Source organism: Desmodus rotundus, chromosome 3 (genome assembly GCF_022682495.2).
Source record: "Desmodus rotundus isolate HL8 chromosome 3, HLdesRot8A.1, whole genome shotgun sequence".
Classification (NCBI taxonomy): domain Eukaryota; kingdom Metazoa; phylum Chordata; class Mammalia; order Chiroptera; family Phyllostomidae; genus Desmodus; species Desmodus rotundus.
In genome coordinates, this window is record NC_071389.1 from 85304495 (window position 1) to 85326538 (window position 22044).

General features: G+C 50.6%; 1 protein-coding gene across 6 annotated transcripts in view; it reads left to right on the plus strand.

Annotated features, from left to right (window-relative positions):
* Positions 1-21035, plus strand: part of RREB1 (ras responsive element binding protein 1) — a 175046-nt gene extending 154011 nt beyond the window's left edge. For 5 of the 6 annotated variants that reach the window (XM_024552288.4, XM_045189096.3, XM_024552287.3 and 2 more), the window contains exons 10-13: positions 412-3328; positions 10586-10750; positions 15554-16378; positions 17640-21035. In XM_024552288.4, the coding sequence (XP_024408056.2) occupies positions 412-3328; positions 10586-10750; positions 15554-16378; positions 17640-18148 (4416 nt within the window). In that variant the 3' untranslated portion in view covers positions 18149-21035. The remainder of the gene's footprint in view (positions 1-411; positions 3329-10585; positions 10751-15553; positions 16379-17639) is intronic. The other variant, XM_024552289.3, reaches the window with a different exon arrangement.
* The last annotated feature ends 1009 nt before the right edge of the window (positions 21036-22044 follow it).

Sequence of the window (22044 nt, forward strand, 5' to 3'; positions counted from 1 at the left end):
GTATGTAGGCACCCGTGTGTGTGCACTCACATAATGCAGGTGGCACTCCCTCTCTCCCGATAGCAGAGACAGCTGGTTCTCCATTGATGGTAGGTAGTCCCCATCAGTTAGTTTTGCAGGGCACCCGTTTTTAAAAAGAAAATCCTGCCGTCATGGTATTATTACTTTACTATACTTCATTGCTTCTCTGCAAAGATATCCTGGGGGTTGATGTCATTCAAGAAAACATGATTCTTAAGGTGCATGTGGTTTTTCTCCTTATTCAATCCAGGAGTTAGCGATCAGGGAAAGGTGGCTCCGTGTACATTATGGAGAAAGGTGGATATTGGGGCAGCTGTACAACAGATACTTTCTGCATCTCAGTTTAGTGAAGATTTTTAAATCCTCCTCTTTATTTTTTTGCTTTTGCAGGCCTGGTGTGAGACAAACCTGCGAAGGTGCATCAGCGAGCAGCACCGTTTCATCTGTGACATCTGCGACAAGGCATTCCCCATGCTCTCCTCGCTCACCCTGCACAAGCAGACCCACATCCCTGGGGACCAGGGACGGGAAAGGCTGCAAGCCAAGACCCTGTCTGGTGACACCCTAGACCAGAAGGTTTTCCTGGCCTTGCTGGGCCTGCAGCACACCAAAGATGTCAGGCCTATCCCGGCCGAGGAGCCCCTGCCAGATGACAACCAAGCAATACAGCTCCAGACACTCAAGTGTCAGCTACCTCAGGACCCTGGCTGCACCAACATGCTGAGGCTATCTCCTTTCGAAGCCTCTTCCCTGGGCGGTTCTCTCACGGTCCTCCCAGCTACCAAGGAGAACATGAAGCACCTGTCCCTGCAGCCCTTCCAAAAAGGCTTCATCATCCAGCCTGACAGTAGTATTGTGGTCAAGCCCATCTCTGGGGAGTCGGCCATTGAGCTGGCCGACATCCAGCAGATCCTGAAGATGGCAGCCTCAGCGCCCCCTCAGATCAGTCTTCCACCTCTCTCCAAGGCCCCTGTCACCCCTTTGCAGGCAATTTTCAAACACATGCCCCCTCTGAAGCCAAAGCCCTTGGTCACACCACGGACGGTGGTGGCCACCTCAACACCACCCCCTCTCATCAATGCCCAGCAGGCCTCCCCTGGCTGCATCAGTCCCAGTCTGCCCCCGCCACCCCTGAAGCTCCTCAAAGGCTCAGTGGAGGTGGCTTCCAACACCCACCTGCTGCAGGCCAAGTCTGGGGCCCAGCCACACACGGCCATGCAGCTGTTCCTGCAGCAGCCAGGCATGGAGCTGCCTGGCCAGGCAGAGATGAAGACGCAGTTGGAGCAGGACAGCATCATCGAGGCCCTGCTGCCACTGAGCATGGACGCCAAGATCAAGCAGGAGATCACAGAGGGAGACCTCAAGGCCATCATGACGGGTCCCAGCAGCAAGAAATCTCCAGCCATGCGCAAGGTGCTCTACCCCTGCCGTTTCTGCAACCAGGTGTTCGCCTTCTCGGGGGTGCTGCGTGCACACGTGCGCTCCCACCTGGGCATCTCTCCCTACCAGTGCAACATATGTGACTACATTGCGGCTGACAAGGCTGCGCTCATCCGCCACCTGCGCACACACAGTGGTGAGCGGCCCTATATCTGCAAGATCTGCCACTACCCCTTCACTGTCAAGGCCAACTGTGAGCGGCACCTGCGCAAGAAGCACCTCAAGGCCACCCGCAAGGACATCGAGAAGAACATTGAGTACGTGACCAGCAGCGCAGCTGAGATGGTAGATGCCTTCTGTTCCCCAGACACAGTGTGCCGGCTGTGTGGAGAGGACCTGAAGCACTACCGTGCCCTGCGCATCCACATGCGCTCTCACTGCGGCCCCGGCCTGGGCAGCTGCCCCAAAAGCCACAAGCCTTTCGAATGCAAGGAGTGCAGCGCCACCTTCTCGGCCAAGCGCAACTGCATCCACCACATCCTTAAGCAGCACCTGCACGTGCCGGAACATGACATTGAGAGCTACGTCCTGGCAGCAGATGGCCTGAGCCCCAAGGAGGCCCCCTCTGCCGAGGCCTCGGGGAGGATGGAGGAGGGCAGCGGGGCCTTTGGTGAGCGCAAACCCCTTGCCACCTTCCTAGAGTCTCAGAATGGCTATCTTCACGGGAGCCCCACCCAGCCTCCACCTCCCCACGTCACCATCAAGTTGGAGCCCGCCAGCAACTTCTCAGTAGACTTCAATGAGCCCCTGGACTTCTCTCAGAAGGGCCTGGCCCTGGTCCAAGTGAAGCAGGAAAACGCAGCCTTGTTCCTGAGTCCCTCTTCCTCAGCCCCATATGACTGCTCCATGGAGCCCATTGACCTGTCTATCCCCAAGAACTTCAGAAGAGGAGACAAGGATTCTGCTGCTCCCGGTGAAGCCAGAAAGCCTGAGCAGGAACCAGGGAGCAGGGAGCAATCCTCTCCCTGTCCGCCCCCATGCCCTACTCTGCCAGTGACCCTGGCGCCCAGCGGGATCTTAGAAAAACCCTTGGCCCTTTCAGCAGCAGCCTCGGCAGCCACTACTCCAGAAGCCCATGCTCAGCCACTGCAGGGCTCCGTTCAGGTCGCTGTCCCCATTTACTCATCAGCCCTCATCAACAGCTCCCCTGTCTTGGGCAACTCCACCCTCATTAGCAGCCCAGCCTTGTTGCGGCCACTACGTCCTAAGCCACCCCTGCTCTTGCCGAAGCCCCCGGTGACAGAAGAGCTGCCCCCACTGGCCTCCATCGCCCAGATCATCTCATCGGTGTCCTCAGCCCCCACCCTGCTGAAAACCAAGGTGGCTGACCCAGGGCCCACAAGTACTGGCAGTAACACCACAGCTTCAGACAGCTTAGGAGGCACTGTCACCAAAGTGGCCAGTGCCCCCACTGACACCACCATCCCAAAAGAGTCCAGTGATCCATCCCCTGATGCCAACAGTCCAGAGGCAGTTTCACCCACTGAGCAGGGGCCAGTTGGCTTGTCAAAGAAGAGGGGCCGGAAAAAGGGGCTGAGGAGCCGACCCCGCACCAGTAGTGGCGGGGTGGACCTGGACTCCAGTGGGGAATTTGCCAGCATCGAGAAGATGCTGGCCACCACAGATACCAACAAGTTCAGCCCATTTCTGCAGACAGCAGAGGATGACGCTCAGGATGAGGTGGCCGGCACCCCCACTGACCACAATGGGCCCAGTGATGAAGAGCAGGGCAGCCCCCCGGAAGACAGGCTGATGAGGGCAAAGCGGAACTCTTACACCAACTGCCTGCAGAAGATCAACTGTCCCCACTGCCCCCGTGTCTTCCCTTGGGCCAGCTCCCTCCAGAGGCACATGCTTACACACACTGGTAAGAGAGCCCGCCAGGCCATGGGTGCTACTTCCTGGCAGGGAGACTGGCCACTGGCCAGGGTGAGAAGGAGAGCAAGGGGTGGTTTGAAAGTGTGAGGCTCTTTTCCTATGGCATCATTCCCAGCTTCTCTTCCTCTGAAGTCTCAGAAGCAGGGGTCTTCCTGTGGAGGCCGTGTGTTCACGTCACCAGAATTCCTGGTCCCTACTGCGTGAGCCCTCTGAGGGCTGCTGGTGAGGGGGGTTGTTAAAGTAAGGTGTGTAGGTGGCAAATGATCCTAGACCCATCAGTCACTCACTGCCATGTATCCCATCCCTGCTGGGGAAGGCAGCAAGGTCATCCACATGGTTGCCCATGGGAGGTGGCTTGGGAGAAATGGAACTTTGTGTTAAGACCACGCAACTCTCGATTATAATTTACTATATAATTATACAGGGTTTATGTCACTGAACTAAGGGTGAATTGTGTGAGATCCTCAACTTTTAGGTATTTGGATAACCAAATATTTAATAGATAGTACCTAAAATCGAATAAAGTGTTAATGGTACAGGATTGCCGGATAAAATTCAGGATGCCAATTAAATTTTAATTTCATATAAATAAGTAATTTTAGTGTAAATATATTTTCTTCCAGTATTTGGGATATGCTAAAAACTTACGTGGTATTCATCTGACATTCAAATGTAACTGGGTGACTTGTATTTTTAGTTGCTAAGTCTGCAACCCTAGGCGGTTTGGAGGCTCACGATGGTGTGGTGAGGGCGGTGTTGGGAGCGGGGTGTGAGCTGTGCTCCTCACCCAGGTGGAAACACTGCATTGAGGGTTGGTCATCACTTGAAGCTTCGGAGAAGCCCACAGAGGAAGGCTGTTTCTGTGACTGGGAGAGGAAGAGAGTATGCAGAGAGGGGATGGGAGGGGAGCACAAGCTGTGGGGTCTTTTCTGAGGCTGGTGGCCACACAGATGGGGCATTTCTCTCAGGGCGGTGGTACCCAGCGATGGCACGTTGGGCCAGCCTGTCCTCGGAAGACTTGTTTAACCAGAACCAGAATTTCTAGACTTGGGAAGTATATGCCGCATTTTCCGGCTGTCATTTTCTTTCCATTGGAGATCATTGAAGCCTAACAAAGAGAAGTAATAGTTCTAATGAAGGGAGCAGTTCAGAAGAGGAGATGCATCTTTTAAAGAGCAGTTGCTCCACACAGTCTCTCTTGCTACCCTTTTTGGGTGACACTTTTTGGTCACTTGCAGAGTCTGGAGAAGGGAGTATTTCTGTTCCCACTCTTTAGGAGGCAGGTGGTCTGGACCTGACAATGAGCACGGCTCTTGCTCTGCCTCCCTCTTCCCCTCACTGTCAGCCTCCCCTCCAGCCCGGAGTCCTGCGCTCAGTGGATGGATCCGTGCTCATTACCCTCAGACGAGCCCTTTCTTCCTGGATGTTCTCTTCCTAGCAAACCATCAGTCTCCCCAGGAGGACTGCTGAGGCCAGGAACTCCTTTCAAGAGTCGTGCCCATCAGACATCTTTGAAGATGTCTGATATAAGTTCCCATTTGTGAACCCAGTCATTTTGATTGCTTGGCTTTTGAATGCCAGAACTGTGTAGTTGGTTTAAAATTTGGCAGCACCTGAAACCAAGCAAAGAAGATGGGAGGGTTGTTGGAGACAGGGTAGGGAGGGTGGGTAAATAGAAACATGTTCTGCCACTTCTCCCTGTGCCATGCCTACACCCTTCGTGGCTGTGTCTGTCTCGGCCTGTCCCTGACATCCCGTCACACCGTGTTCTTGCAGCGAGGCTGCAGGCCTTGACCCATGCGAGGAGCACTCAGGGTTGGTAGAGATTTTCAGAGCCAGTCTTCTTCACTCTCCCATGAGGGCAATGTTGTCCACATTTTGCCATGAGGAAGTAGAGGTTTAGAAAGGCCAACTCGGCTTATGGTCATATGAGTAATGAACAATGAGCAGCAGAGCTAGAGTTCAAAGCCAGGGTCAAGATCCCTGCAAGTTCCCCACAGTCAGGGCAGTGTGGCTGCTGGTCCTCTCTCTGAACGAGTCTAGGTCATGTCTCCGCCCTCCCCATGTCTGCACATGTCCCGGTGCGGAACTCTGAACAGGTTTGAGAAAAAGTTAGAAGACAGATGTGGGCCAGAATGCCATTACCAGAGACTAATGATCATGAAAGGGTGTGAGCCACACAGACAAAGCCACACAAAGGTCAGCACCCATCGGGCTATCGACTTCCTTTGCTGTTTCACTGCTTCAGCTCTCAGCAATGATCTCCACATCACCTCTGTTAAATCACTTTATTGAGCACTTGGCTGTGCTTGGTGCTGTGTTAGAACACTGCCCATTCATCAGGTGCTGGCGCTGGACAGAGCCTGGGAAACCATCTGATCCACCCCCTCTTCCAGAGGCCTCTGTCTTTCTGGTAGGCGGCTCTGCTCTTGAGGAATCTCTGAGCTGCCTGTCTCCCTGCTCCCCCCGGCTTTCTGTGACGAACCCCCTCCAGAAACTTTCAAATAAGACTAAGGCTCACACAAAAGAGAAATTAAACATGGACTCTGAAATGATCTCGCGAACAAGTGTTACACAGGGAAGAGGTTTGTTTTTGTTGTTTTTTTTTTTAATTGTAGCATTAAAACCTAGCTGTGTTGCAGCCAGAAGCTTTGGGCAGTGTCCAGTTTTAGATTGCATGTAGGCGAACTGTGTCTGTATCTTGCGAGTCAGCTTTCTCCTGACCACTCGGCAGATGCAGAGTTATCATCATGTCTGTCTGTTGTCTCATAGATATGTTTCCAGTCCACCCCACCCCCCAGATGGGCAGCATTGAGTAAAGCAGGTGTTAAGTGTCCAACTAGGGGTTTAATGTTGCCGTGGGCAAGGGGCACCTGGTCTCAGCCCTCTCTCTGCATGGCTCAGGTTCTAGGAATTGTGTCTTACAAGGAAGCTGGCATCGGCTGTCAGATTGCATATCCCCTGGCGTGTTCTCCACTCACAGCTGAGTTTCTAGCCTCCACTCCTTGCCTGGCCCACAGGGTCCTGTTGCTCAGGGACATTTCCTGGTTCCTTACCTTTCTCTGCCTGGCCAGTGTTGGCGGAGGGCAGTTCACTGTTCCTTCCTTTTCCCCCTTGTGAGCATTTTGTGTGTTTTCAGGCCTCAGGTGGAGGACTGAGTGCCAGAAGCACAGCCAGTCCATTGCCGCCCTGTCCTCACCTTCTTTCTCCTCTACTGCCTTTCCTCCCCACAGCATGCAGGGGCCAGGACCCGTGATGGCTGAGGTGCCTGCCAGCTCCCACATTCTGGGATCCTGGCTCACTCACTTTCTCACGGTTGGTTTTAATGCTTTTTCTTTACCAGCCTGGGGCCCTCCCCACTTATCTCTCCTACCTACTGCTCATGGGCCACAGACATTGCAGTTAAAATCAGTAAGATGTGCAAACCTCAGTGTGAGTCGCTTCTGACACCAAATGTATTTGGCTACTTGTAACTTTCCTAGGTAGCAGCTTTGGCCCTTTTAACGGAGCCAGCCTTACCCTACATGCACCTCTGCAAATACAGAAAGAACCCTTCATCGCGAGGACGGAGGGATGGCAGAGAAAAGGCTGAGGTGTGAAGCCACATCATGATCCTCATTCTCAGTGCCCATTCTTCTGCTCTCTATTGCCCCAGTGCCTGCCAGATAGCACTGTTTAGTACAGAATTTCTCTCTTCCCTTTCTGACTTTTCTGTGAGAGTGAAAACTGGCTGGCAGTGGCTTTTACTAAGGTGGGGTGGAGGGCTGTCTCAGGTCCTGGCACAAACGTAACTCCTTGTGGTTACAGGTACATTTTAAAACACCCCTGCTAAAGCATTAATTTGTAGTAAATAAAATCATTTGATACTTTCTATATAGGTCACCAGTCAACAATTTGAAACCTGTGCAATTGTAAAATACTGAAAAGAGAGCTCATGTTTTCCTCTGTCCATGCAATCTAAAAGCACACTGCTCTTTAAAATGTAAGATTTATGCAGCAAAATGCGAATTTTTAGACTCCTGTTATTGTCCCTTTGGGAATCTGCATAATCTGATACAGTACTTTGGTGTCACGGAACTCTTTTCTCAATTTAGCATTAATATGAATCTTTATCATGGGACATTAGCCTGGCCGTCCAACCCAGTTATAAAAGTGAGACATTCACCAACTTAAAAATTATAGAGTAAATTGTGTAATAGGTAGAAGCAAGAAACCAATTGTTTTATTTGAAATCAAGAGTCGTGTCATAGTTCATAGTCACAGCTTCTGACTCATTTTCCTCTTGACCTCGTACCCTCCCCCTCACCCGGCCTCACTCAGAGAGGCCATGATGTTGCCTTTTCACAATAAAATGTTAAAGCAAAAGCATTTTTTTCCTACATAAAACAGAGTCCAAATAATTAAATATTATTTTCAATTTAAAATGCTTTTAAACCTAGTCTTTATGCAAAAGCGTGATTTTATAATATTAGCAGAAACCACTTACTGAGCTCTGCAAAGGTAAACTGTTTCCACCCCCGACCCCCGCCACCAGGTTTAATTCCCTGGTCTTGGATTGTTCCAGGCATCTATGTTCTGTTTTCCCCCCTTATTTATTTATTTACTTTTGTATTGAATTTATCGGGATGACACTGGTTAATAAAATTATATAGATTTCAGAGGTATAATTCTGTAATTCTTCCTCTGTACAGGCATCTGTGTTTTTGGAAAGCCCCATGGGTGATTTGGAACTATTGCCTGCAAGGGCCTTTCAGCTCAGGAGGGGATGAACCTCCCCTTTCTTTGATTAGCACTGACGCTTGTACTTGGTGGGGCAGTGGTTTCCGTGGTGCTGGGTCTTGCAGCAGCCGCTCTGCATGACTGGCACCGGGAGTTACACAGCAGGGAGATGATGACACTAGTCCCTCCTTCCCCTCGGAGAAGCCCAGGAGCCGCCAGGCCTGTGCTGTGTGCGTTGCAGCGAGTGCCTGGGCTTGTGCACCTGCACGAGTTCAGGCCTCCTTCATGGTATCTAAGTGGTCCAGGTTGCCCTGGCTGGTGTGGCTCAGTGGATTGAACGCCGGCCTGTAAACAGAAAGGTCGCTGGCTCGATTCCCAGTCAGGACACATGCCTGAGTTGCGGGCCGGGTCCCCAGTTTGGGGACATGCCAGTGGCAACCACACATTGATGTTTCTTTCCATCTCTTTCTCCTTCCCTTCTCCTCTCTCTAAACATAAATAAATAAAATCTTAAAAAATAAATAAATTAACGGTGCAGGTTGACTTTCTTGACAGTTCTTTATTTTTCCCCCCAGTCCACAGTCATAATCAAATTCCATCAGCTAACCCAAAAATGTCCTTTTGAGCTGCTTTTTTCTAGTCTACAATCCAGTTTGGATTCCTGCATTGCATTTAGTGTCGTGCTTTTTAAAAATTATTTTATGATTATTATTTTTTATTCCCAACTCCCCTCCCCTTTAGCAACCATCAGCTTGTTCTCTGTATCTGTGTGTCTGTTTGTCTTGTTTATTCATTTGTTGTGTTTAAATTCCACATATAATTAAAGTCATACAATATTTGTGTTTCTCTGACTTATTTTACTTAGCATAATACCCTATAGGTCCATCTATTTTGTCACAAATAGCAAGATTTCATTCTTTTTTATTGCTGAATAATATTCTGTTGTGTGTGTGTCTACATGTATATTCTCCTGTGCTGATATGTGCTTCCTTCCTCCGGCCCCCTACAGAGCCATGAACGGCCGCCCAGGGCGTCTCCTGCCACCTTTCTCCCCCCTCCAGCTTCTGTGTTTCCTCATGCTCTCTGCATGGGCACCACTTCATCTGAGGGTGGACGTCTGGGTTGCTTCTGTACCTTGGCTGTTTCTCGTAATGCTTCAGTGAACATAAGGTGGATATATCTTTTCCAACTACTGTTTTTGTTTTCTCTGGATAAGTATCCAGAAGTGGAATTGCTAGATCATGTGGCAGGTCTATTTTTTATTTTTTTTCTGTCATTTCTTAATGTGTGTCTGATTGTGGCATTCCCAAGGTTACAAGACAGATGTATTGGGCTGCAGCTCTGAATCTGTGTTTGTTAATACACAAACCTTTTGTCTTGTAAAATGAAAAACTGGGACCTTAGAATCTAGAGATTGGGAGAAACAGAAGAATCCAATGATACAGTAAATGATTTACCCCGCTCTTCTCTCTCTTGAGGCCCACCTAGTCACTTCCTTCCCCCACCCCTCTCTGTCCACACTTTCTGCTTTGGTTCTTACTATTCACCTCACACCCATCCATGCAAACAAGGGACAAGTTGCAGAGGAGCCTGGCTTGTGTTTTGAAACATCATGTTTACAGCACAAAAGGAATCCAAAAAAAAGGAGAGGATAGACAAACCAAAGCAGGTCATTCCTGGGGAGAAGGAAAGGCATGCCCCTCTCTCAACAGGTGACCCCATTGGTGGAGTTGGGTGGGACGGGAGGCTGTTCAGTGACTTCTCTCCAAAGGCAGGTCTGTTGAGTGGAGCATATGATAGCCTAATGCAGACTCAGGATTTGTTGGTCACTTACTTACTACTAGCCAGAGCCTAAAGCGGCAGAACAAAGAACCTTTCATGCAGTGACCAGACCTCCTCTGCCTTGCTGACTGAGGGACACGGTGACCTTGGGCAGAGGTCACTGCAGGATGTCTGGTCAGGTCAGACAGGAGGAGTTCTGGAAGGTGGAGCTCACCACCCCCTCTGTGGGAGGCCAGGCCCTTGGAGGTCAGGGAGGGGCACTCGCCTCTAAAGATACCCAGGGGCTCCAGATTCCTGCAGGAGGGCCTGGGCATCCCCTTTGCCTTTCCAGCCTGCGTAGTAGTACTTGCAATGCTAGAAATTATTCAAAGCTGTCTTCTCCCTGGGACAAACTATACATGTTTTCTTGCTGTTCTCTAAAATCCCTTCACTCCTTGTTGTTGTAATTAAGATTTTTAATTGTAATACTGTTGTTTAAACGTTTGTTTCTTGGTTTCATTGTTCACTTTTAGTATTTTGAAGTCAAAAAACATTCATTCCATCCCACTCAGACTAAGGGAAGATGATCATTTGACTTGTTTGTGTCCAGGGTTTTTTTTTTTTTCATGTGTTTTGTTTATTTTCTTAAAAGAATGGGGTGGAGGAGGGAGAAGCAAATGCCAATGATCCCAGGAAAATGAATCGAAAGTGACTTTTTTATTGCAGTAGAAAGCCAGATAAATATCTATTTTTTTTCCTGCTTCAGGTCAGAAACCCTTCCCTTGTCAAAAATGCGATGCCTTCTTTTCTACCAAATCTAACTGTGAACGCCACCAGTTGCGCAAACATGGAGTTACCAACTGTTCCCTGAGAAGAAACGGGCTTATTCCCCAATCAAAAGAGAGTGATGTTGGACCCCATGATAGCACAGGTAGTGCTTCCAGGTGATGGAGAGGAGAGGGACAGAGGAGAACCGATCGCTTAGCCAGGTTAACCTTGCTTAGCTTCCTAGCAAACTCCGGCCCTCCAAAGCATGGCAGGCTGCCTTTGCCACTTCCCTGTAGGACTCCACAGTCCAGGAAGGTGGGCCCTGGCGAGGGCTGGGAGCATGCAGCCGGGTGGGGATGTGGGAAACCATGGCAGTGTCCCCAGATTGCTTTTCTGACTACTAGGGAAGGTCTGCTGCCCTCCCAGCAGACCTCTTTGTTCAGGCTGTGGGCCTCACTGGAGGTGGGACATGAGGGAGGGTGTACAGTTTTAGCTCTTGGTAGCAACACAACAACAACCTCAAAGGCTTGGGGTGTTTTCTTCAAGCCAAGCCTCTGCCGAATCCCGCTGAGCAGGGATGGGCTCACAGATGTCAGAGTATTGCAGGAACTAGGGATGCCCGGCCCTTGTCAGGGAGGGTGGGGTGTGGTGTTTCCTTTTCAATAACTCTCTTCCCAGTAAAACAAAACTTTGTCTTGTTTGAAAAAGCACTCTGCATGTCCTTTCCTTAATCACATCTCTGCTTGACCTGAATCCGGGTATTATTCTCCTGTGCTGATACACGCTTCCTTCCTCCAGCCCCCTACAGAGCAATTAACAGCTGCCCAGTGAGTCTCCTGCCACCTTTTCCCCCTTACAGCTTCTGTATTTACTCATGTTCTCTATTCAGTACATTGGTTATCTCCAGCTGCTGGGGTTCAGCACTCCCCCCCTAAGACAATACACAAACCGGCTCCTGCAGGACACTTAGACACACAGGTTCCTGGCCATTGGTTAATCACATTCTCACTGGTATGGATTCAGTTCTGCAAATCTTCAAAGCATGACGTTCCATTGAAGCTGATGAGATTCCCCCCAAATGTATTTTTCTATGGTCGTAATTCTGTCCTGTGCATTTCTCCCTCAGAATTGGGTGGAGATGGGGTGCTGTGTTGTCTGGGAGTCCTCCCCCCAAGGCAGTGTGGACTTTAATCTCAGGCCCCCTTATCCTTATCTCAGTTATTTACTCAGGGAGGGGGCACATCTGGATGGGTAGCATGTCCAGGAAGAGGATGTGATCCGGAGCCCTCTGCTTTTTAAACCTCGTACCTCCCACTGAGCCCCTAGTGAAATAAGCCCTTGAACTGCCAGGCTGTTTAGTTAAAATCAAACCCTCTAAGGGTATTAGAATGTAGGCCAGTTTGCTGGCTCCACCCCTAGCTTGCATTCCCACATAATTTGCCAGGATCTTTGAGGAAAGAAAGATGTGGATGCCCACGGAATCTTGCTGTGACTTGGATCCCCTTGAGCCAGAGGTAGAGGAGGATCTGCTGTTCAAGCCCCAGGAAACCCGGGGCGATGCTGGCAGAACCACTGCTCTTAATGTTTAACAGTGGGTGCTGCGTGACCTAGTGACAGCCTGGTTTAGAAAGTGACTCTGTGATTCTACCCTCAGTGGTCCAAAGGAGGGTGAGCAGTGGACAGTCGAGGTGGTCGAGGGTACCCTTGGCTTGCAGATTTCACAGACAGGTCTTAAAGAGTAATAACCATGTGCTGGATGCACACGTGGAGTTCACCTTCTTGATCACACTGAGCAGTGCCAAGCCTAGGACTCCCACTGACGTCTAAGGGGGAGGCTGCTGTAGAAGCCCGCAAGCACCAAGCTAATAGGAATTTGTATCTTAACTTTGGTTCAGCACCAAGTTTTACATTGTGGGTGTGTTTGGTTTTTAAATTTGCAGTTCGGAGTTTCATTTTTCCAAGTCGCATCAGAGTCCTTCCTCACCTCTGCCCTGTAGGTTTTCTTTAAAGGAAAAAGCCTCTGGAAAAAGAGAAGTCACTGGAAGTTGTAATGTGAGACCAGCAAAGAGAAAATATACGTTTGGTTTCATTGTGGCCACAATCCATGCTAGAAAGAGGACTGAGATTTAAGAAGGGGAGGAAAGGGGTTAGGGAGGTGGGGTTCGGTGATTTCAAGGAGAACTTTTCAAACCAGGTGAGCATGATGGAGGGGTGATGGTTTCCTTCCAGCACTCCCTCCCATGAAGTTAAAAGTGGGGCCTTAGAGGAAGACCATAAACAAACAAAGGCAGGAAATGACCAAGGAAGTTCTGGAGGGGGATTCTAGATTTATATGCCTGGGTTGCATTTTCTCCAAATCCCTAAACGTGTTTTATAACATAGGTCTGACTTTTTCCACCACATGAGGTCTTTCACAAAAATATACCCTAGATCTTCCCCAAAGGAATGTGGGAAAGGCTGTGATGGGAACAGTTCTGCTTAAAGGGGCACACTGCTCTTTGAGAGCCGAACTGAGCCACCTCATTCATTTCTTACAGGCAGAGAGGTACCAGGGCTCACTTTGCCCTGGGGGAATTCTTGCGTGTTTTTTTTTTCCCCCCCTTCAGATGATGCCTTTAGGAGCCTTCATATTTGTGGGCACCTTCATGTGCTATTTAAATCAGCATAAATGTGAAATTTTTTGAACTGTTCCATAATGGTTGGCACTGCTTAGCAGCCCAGAAGCCCCAGGTGCTTCTTGGTAGGTGGGTGAAGTACAGTCAGAGCAACCTGAACAGCCTTGCCCCTGCCCAATCAGGTTAGGTATTTAGGTTGGTGGTTTTTCACATCGGCTGAGTAACTTGGAACTTCTAGAAGACAGTAGATACTTCATTGTTGAGCTGACGTGGAAGTCCCCACTTTCCCGTAGGAGGCAGTGCTGTCCAGATTCTGTCCGCTTCCTCAGCAGTGTTCTTAGGTGTAGCACCATGAGTGAGGGACAGATAGGGACAAAGAAATAAGGTATTAGATTAACGTAGGTAGCATTGATTATGAAAGTCATTGGCTACCTGTATTTGGAAGTGTGGATGGTTGGGGAGGGCAGGGATCAAAACAGGACCTGGGATTATAAGATGGATGTTCCTGAGATGACGAGAAGAGGTTAAGCCTATTGTTCCCAAGAATCACTAATAAAAGTTGCTTGGTCCTTGAAGGGCCTAGGCTCCCCTGCTAACACACTCCCCCTAGTGGAAGTTTGATAGAGCACAGCCAAGCCTCTTCGTTCACGAGAAGTTGGCTGGCCTTCGGTTGAATTCAGGGTGAATGACCCACACTAAGGAAAGACCCGGGAGTTAGAATGATCTGATCTTAGTATATTTACTTGGGTTTAGTTTCAGAATTCATTATGATTTTTTTCCCACAATCATCTTAATATATTCTGTAATTGAAATTTAAAATAATCCATGTTCTTTAGTGAAAAAAAGTTAATGGGAGAAACAACCTAGAATGTACTGGAGCAAATAGGAAGTAACCAGAGATTAAGCCTCTTATTTAGTGACTACTACAAAGCCAACAAAAAAGAAACTGAGCGTCTTATATTTTTTTATTGAAAAGTTTATACCAAAATCCATTTACTAAATGCCCCTTATTAGAATGATTCAAGAAAATGAGCGCCTGGTTTATCCTTAGCATATGGCCCAGGCATTGGTATGTATAATTCAGGATTCATCTTCTTTAAACTTGTGGATAATTTTTTAAAATCATTGTCAGAAATTTTATGGTCACACCATAATTAGTTGTTTTCCCTCTGAAACCTCTTGAGATACTCAGACAGTGGCTGCCAAGTGACATGGGCAGAATAAAACCAATGAAACGATGTCAGTGGAGGTACCGAGCAGACGGTGGTAGGTAAACCAAAAGCCCGAGGCAGGTGTGCCCCGAGAGGGCCAATGCCATGTCCTTCACCTGAGCCCAGGACCACCGTGCTGGCAGATGATCAAGCACCTGGGTCAGTGATGGACGTGGGTGGACATGGCTGTACATGGCATCCGCCCAGTGAGGGTCCCGGTGAAGTGCGAGTCCGCTGGCTCACGCACTGCATAATCAGGGCTCTCCCACAATGGGGGCGCAGCTCACGTATGTGCTATGAAACAGCGACTTTCATCAGCCTAATAAACTGAACATCAGCTCTGTAGTTAAATAGTAGGTCTCGGGAGACAGCTTCACTGCCGTAGCACCTAATTAAAAGCTCGGTAAGCCCTGTCCGACCTGAAGGGAGATGATAAATCCTGCCATCGGTTCCACGTCGTCAGCTTTGACACCGTGTCATCCCTTAAGGTCTTAAAAACTAATGGACTCCCTACCTTTGGTTTCGCTGTAGAGAGCGGACAGGTAGAGATGCTTCCACTCCCTACGTGGGGCCCTGGCAGGAGCCCGGAAGGCCCACCGGTGCGCATGTGTCTCCTTTTGCCTTGGAACTCCATGTGGAAATTGGGCGTCAGGCGAGAGTGTGTACCATAGCACTTTGGGCCATTTCATCATCAGGCACCGTGTTTGGGGGTGGTCCCGTGTCTGTTGCATGTTTGTATGATCTCTGCATTGAGAAATAACTTACAGCTCAGCTTCCTCAGCCTCCCTTGCACTGCGAATCTCTGGAATGCACCAACTCTCCTCTTCGCCATTCCCTCTGTCTGTGCTGCCCGCAGTCGCTCACACCTCCCTGGGGCCTGAGCATCCCTGTGTGCGGCAGGGGAGGGCGCCGGGCACCGCCAGTGGGCAGAAAAGGGGAGCGCAGCTAGCTCTGTGACCCCAGCTTGTATGTACCTGGAAGGCCTTTCTGTCTTTTATAAATTAACCCCAGATTCATTTGGGCCCTCAGGGATGGTAATAAGGAGTGATGATTTGGGGTGGGAGTCACAATGGAGCCCTTGGAAGGGGCACGTGTGATGGCATTTAGTCTCAACCCATGCCCCTGTGCTTGCTCCCACAGATAGCCAATCAGATGTGGAGGCATCAGCCGCAGGAGGCGAAGTGCTGGATCTCACCTCTCGGGAGAAGGACCAGCTGTGGTCAGAGGGAGCCCCTGAGCCCAGCCAGGTCAAAGAAGAGCTTCCTGTAGAGGAGCTGACTCAGGGAGCTGCTGAGCCTACAGATGGGGAGGAACAGGGAACCCAGGAGAGCCCAGAGCCTGAGGGGAAGCAAGGTGCAGAGGACAGGGATGAGGACGCAGATGGCCCGGAGGAAGACACGGTCAGCAACAAGAGCCTGGACCTCAATCTTGCCAGCAAACTGATGGGCTTCAAGCTGGCCGAGGGCAGCTCTGGTGCTGTGGGCAGCGGAGGCCCCTCCCAGCAGGACCAGAAGCACACCTGCGACACCTGTGGCAAGAGCTTCAAGTTCCTCGGGACCCTGAGCCGCCACAGGAAGGCCCATGGCCGTGAGGTGCCCAGGGAGGAGAGTGCGCTCCCAAGGGAGGGCCAGGGCGAGAGTGGGGTGGCCGAGGGGTCGATGCCTGTCCCCGCTGCTGTTGCCCCTGCTCTAGAGCCAGAGGAGAAGCCCGAGCCCCCAGCTGAGGGGGAGGCCATGTCGGAAGGCGTGTCAGAGAAGCAGAGTGAGGAGGCTGAGGGCATCTCTGACAGTGAAGGCACAGCTGAGAAGAAGTCCTCGGAGAAGAGCGACGACGACAAGAAGCCAAAGACAGACACCTCCAGAAGTGTGTCCAGCAAGGCAGACAAGAGAAAGAAGGTCTGCACCGTGTGCAACAAGAGGTTCTGGTCTCTGCAAGACCTGACCCGGCACATGCGGTCCCACACGGGTAAGGGCAGCCTGGCCTCTGGGGGGCCTGGGGTTCTCTCCTGGCGGGGCCGTTCCCCGGCCTCCTAAGTGGGGGCGAGTTTGGTTCCGTCTCTTCCCTCTGGCCCACCTGTCTGGAGGATGTGCCTCCCCAGACAGTGACAAAACCCGGGCCAAGGGCAGAGAGAAGTGACAGAGCTGGCACATGTGCCTGTTGAGCCCTGCACACTGGGAGTCTAACAAGCTACTTTCTGAGCTCCTGGCAGGGAGCCGTGGGGTGGGCCCTCAGCAGTCTGTTCTTGAGAGCACCTTGATCAATTCCCCGGAGCCTCAGTCTTCTTGTCCCTAGAATGGGGGTGAGGGCTGCATTGGGCCCGAGGTGTTAACAAGTCCTGAGCCTGGAAGGACTGGGCAGTGTGGCCTGGGGAACAGGCAGTAGGGACAGGTGCTCTTTGGGGCTCTGTTTGGAGGCTCCTGGGTTTATCTTATGATGAGCCTTCAGGTGGGAAGTTTGCCCATGAGGAGCATCTCCTGTCTTGGTTGTAGGCCCATTAGTGGGGGGGGGGGGGGGGGGTCTGTTTTCACTCCTTCTGGAACTCACAGAATATGAGGTTGAGGCTACAAACCCCACAGCAGAGGCTATAGTTTTGGTAGAAAGGAGACCTGAATACACTCAGGAAGCAAAGAGATGCAAGCATGTTGCCCCCCTCTCCCATTTCCCAGGTTGGGGGACAGACCCTGGTCTTAGATTGGCTTTCCTCTTGCCTCCCAGCCAGCAGGGTGCACACACATGCTCCCCACACACCACCCTGCCTCATGTGGTCTGCTCTGCCCCGGGCTGGGGGGTTTGGAGGACTCCTAACAGGTGGGGGTCTCAGCTGCTCGCAGCCTGGTGTTTGTGAGCCAGAGGGAAGCTCCAGCTGCTCGAAAGCAGGACACACAGTGCCTCATGCCTCTGACAGAGGAGGTGCCACTGTTGGTAGAGCCCTCAGGAGCAGTGGCTGCCCCTGTGGGAAGGAGCTGCTGCTGTCCTTCCATGAGACCCTGGCTCCTGGATCAAGAGATGGAAGGAAAAGGGAAGTCACGCCTGGCACCTGGCATGTCTGCTTCCCCATGCTGCCAGTTCAGACGAGTAAGAGGGTTTCCCTGCATAGGACGGAGTCCCAGCCCCTGCCTCCTGCTGCCCCTTGCCTTTCTCGTGTGACTGGTCTCGGGCAAAGCCAACAGGTGTTACTGGTGGCCTTACCATTAACAGACCTAACGTCTTTCCCTCATTACTTCAGGAGAAAGGCCATACAAATGTCAGACATGTGAGCGAACCTTCACCTTGAAGCACAGCCTGGTTCGCCATCAGCGGGTCCACCAGAAAGCCAGGCACGCCAAACATCACGGGAAGGACAGCGACAAGGATGAGCGGGGTGAGGAGGACAGTGAGAGCGAGTCCACCCACAGCGGCAACAACCCCGTCTCAGAGAACGAGGCCGACTCGGCTCTACCGGCCAGCAACCATGTGGCTGTCACCCGGAGCCGGAAGGACAGCCTGGCCAAGGATGCCAGCCGCAAGGAGGACCGGGCTGTGGGTCGGACTGCTGGTGCTGTGCAGGCTGAAGCCGGCAGGGGTGCTCCCAAGGCTACTCCCCCAGGCAGCCCCAAGGAGCAGGTGCCTCAGGGCGACCCTGACCCAGACAGCCCGGTGGCCCTCATGCAAGACCTTCTGGAGCTGAACAGCAAAAGGCCTGCCCACCCTGGCCTGGCCACTGACAGTGCCTCGCCACTGCTGGGAATGGAGTGACGGCCCCTGCTGCCCCTGGCACACAGACAGGCAGCAGAGCACAGTGCCCTGAACGGACGTTTCGTGAGGTTTCCTGGAGCCCTTCAGCTGTTGGAGAGAGGGGAGCCGGAGAGGGCCAGCCCCTCGGTGCCGTAGCCGCACCACGTGCCCGCGCAGGAGACCAGCAAAGACGATTCGAGTGCCTTAACTACTTACCGGTCCTTCAGCATCGTCCTGGGTGTCGTGTTGTCCCAAAATGACTTTAAAAAACAAAGCAAATAATTGTAATGAATTACTTGGAGAGAACCTTTCATTTAAGCATTAACGTGACCTTCTGTGTTGCTGTGTGAGAGCTTGTTTCAGCGAGTCTGATAGTAACGTTTGTTCTGTGAGCTGGAAACAGAAGAACAAACATGCCCTGGGACACCCATAGCCAATAACTGGAAGCAAAGATGTGAATTTCATGTAAATTACCAGGGATAATATGGATGAAATGCTCATTTCTCAAATAGACTTTTTTTCTTTCTTTCTTTCTTTCGGTCTGCTACATGGTGGCGGAGCTGTCACTTCGTCCTTGGTATTGCAGGGTGTGGTTGATGGAGGTTTCCAGTTTAGTTCAGGCCAAAACCAGGACAGATTCTAGCTTCGACCTCATACCTGTTCCCACTCTTTCAGCATTAGACAAGCTGTTTCCTGTTCAAGACACTCAAGACATTTGTTCGTAACTTACAGAGAAGAGTTACCCTGGCAACTTAATGTATGGAGAACACACACAGACGTCATGTATCTGGTTTCCCCCTTTCGGTATATATATTATTAATATTATTATTATTATTATTATTATTAGTTCATCAGTTTGCTGGTCTCTGCAGTCAGCAGAAACAACTGGGCAATATTTGTCCTGGAGACCTGGGTACCTGGGTCACGCATAAGCATCTGCCCGTAGCTTTCCTTGCCACCCTTGGGTGGGAGCTCTTCTACTGTACTTAGACAAGCCTTTCTTCCGGGACTGCAGACTCCAGCAGTTCTCCACGTGTGGCTGAGGAGCAGCTCAGAGGGAAGAGTGAGGGTGCGTGCACCCGGGGCTTCTGAGGGAGCCAGGCAGTGAGGAGACCTGCTGCTCACTGGTCTTCTGCCAAACCCAGCCCAGCCTTACCCGCGTGTGCTACTGTCATTTGCAAAGCGAGAAAATACTACTACTGGTAATAAAACTGCACATGCAAGATTGAAGACAAGACATAGATTTATATTTACCTTCCTGCGATTTGGGATGGGTGCTTGAAGATAAGCTTGTTGTTTCTAGTTTCTGAAATAACGAACCCCTGGGTGCAAAAAGGCAGGATTTTTTGTTTTTGTTTGTTTGTTTTTTGTTGTTTTTTTGAGTATCCTATGCAGGCAATAGACTTCCCTTGCTGCAGGTGCCAGCAGTGAAAAGAAATATATCCTACTGTAGCTGAGCTTCTTCAGCATCCTGTCCTGCAGCTGGGACCTCCAGGACGCCCGAGGCTTAGTGCTGCCGGGCCTCCTGTGCTGCTCCACCCCACAGACCCTCTTGCCTTGCCCTGGGGGAGCCCCAGAGTACCCCACCTCCCTTCCCAGGTCCCTGAGTGCACCTCCTTCACACTCGGTGTAAGTGTGCAGCAGAGACGCGCGGACCCTTTTCTCCCACTTCCTCACCAGCTGCTGGTGGCCAAAATCCAACCGCCCAGACTTCAAAGGAAGATACATAGTCTTGAATTAGTGAAAAGTGGTATCTTTGCATGTGAAAGGAAAGAAGTTGAGGTATATATATAACTTTTAACTGTATTAGGGATGTATGAACCAGTCTCAGAACGAGGTGGTTGTTTGCTCCAGCTGAGTGCACATCAGAACCAAGGATCCCTGTACCACTTCACACCCAGTGTGGTCTGCTTAGTTAAAACCAGTTCATGCATCCCTTAATTTTTTTATGACGATTGTTGGGGGGTTTTTTTGTTATTATTATTTGGGGTTTCTAGTTGTTTTTCTTTCCTTTACAACTCTCCACACTAAAACTTGCAACATTGTGGAGAGAAGCCGTGACTTAACTCTACGCTGCAGTGAGATGTAGCAGGAATCGCCCCAGCAGTGCAGCCGGGGCTGCCGCTCGCAATAATCACTATTGATTTAAAGCTTTATTTAGCCTTCCTCTGTGCCCTCTTAGTCAATAAGGTCTTGCCACATTTTATTAGTGAGGTTGAGAAATGTATTGTTTGTTGTTCTGCCCCTTCCCCTGTATTAAACTGTGAAATTTGTGATTTGTTTAAACTCTGGGTGAATCATAGCTTAGTTGCATGTCCAGCTAATTTGTTTCTATACATTTTGTTTGATTCTCTTTCTCCTCTCAGGGCTTTTACAAAAAATATATATATATGGATCTTCTGAAAAGTTTTTTGAGGTGCAAGTTTCTCTCTTGTTTTTCTCTTTGATTTGTGGACACAATGCTGAGATTCAATCACTACATGAAACTCCCGGCTGTGAAAACAAAACAAAAAACCCAAAGAGCTGTTTCTGCGAGCAGCCCGGGGAGCTGTGACAGCCGGGTGCCCGTTTCAGACAGATGCGTCGTGCCCTCAGCCCTCTCTCTTCGTCCTTCCTCCTCTCTGCTCTTCAAGAAGGAAGTTGATCCTAGCGATTTCAGCCCATGCATTAAACAGGAAACAATAATAAATATGTAGAATTCATATTTTTCTAAAGGGAACTTAAAAACTGCTGCTACATATTATGTACAAAACTGGTTTATGCCACATGAACAGAATCACAAGTTTAGTTTTGGTACTTTTGTTCCTCTTTGTATTCAGTTGTATAGTACTTTCAAATTCAAAATGAGAAGAAAAGCTGTTCTGTATCAAACCATCTAAGCAATAAATGTTATATTTTTAAAACGGCAGATTGCTTGTCACACAGTTGTCCTGTGATTTGCTGTGATCCCATCAGTTTGTCCTGCTTCCCGCCAGCCGGGTTCCCACGAAGGCCCCGTCACCTGGTGGCCCCTCAAGTTCAGCCACAGTTGTGGGGCCGCCTGGAGTGAGAGTCTGGTCAGGAAGTGCTAGCACAGGGCGGCCCCTCCCAGGGCCAGGAGGTGGGCCCAAGTGGGTTAGCAACAGCTAAAGCCAGGAATTCTATCTTCTGGGCAGCAACTGCTGAGAAGTGCGCTTTGCCTTTTCCTTCCTTTGCTGGTTACAAGGGATAGAGTTGCCCCTGCATCAGGGAGAACCCCCATAATTCAAGGGAGAGGCCTGGATGGGACCATGATTCCAGGGCTGGAGACAGAGGAGATCCAGACGCACTCTGGATTTTTTTTTTTCTTTTTGCAGAAGGTCTATCATTAGAGCAGCGAATGAGCAGAGTCCCGAACGCTGTGTGTAGCAAGCGTAAGTAGCAAGCAGGGGCGGCTGCCAAAGGACAACTCTGGAGGAGCCTGGGCTCAGGAAGCTGGTCATGGGCGGTGCTGGCCATGCTCGGGTTCCGAGTGCCAGGCCTCAGCAAGACCGGGGCCCTGCCGCCACCCCCCACCCCACACACTGTCCCAGGGGGCTGGCTGGGCTGGGATGCCAGTGAGGGGTGCCAACTTGCACTCAGTGGAACAACCAAAGGGACTCGGGAATGGTTATGGCAGAAACGAGCAGCTCACAGGAGGCATGCCTCCCCACCTCTCCCTTTGGGGGGCGGTGCTGGTGGCCACCAATGAGCACCATTTCCAGTCCCCACGTGGATGGAATCGTCTTCCTGATGGAACATGCACTGACCCTGGTCAATGTGAGGGCAAAGGGGCAGCGAGTGGACTAGGAAAGACTCGGAGTGTGGAGGTGGGGGGCGGCCTCACCCACCTAACGCCACAGCTTGGGGGATGTTGGGAGGAGGCATGTGGGAGGTGAAAATGTGGAATTTGTCAAGAG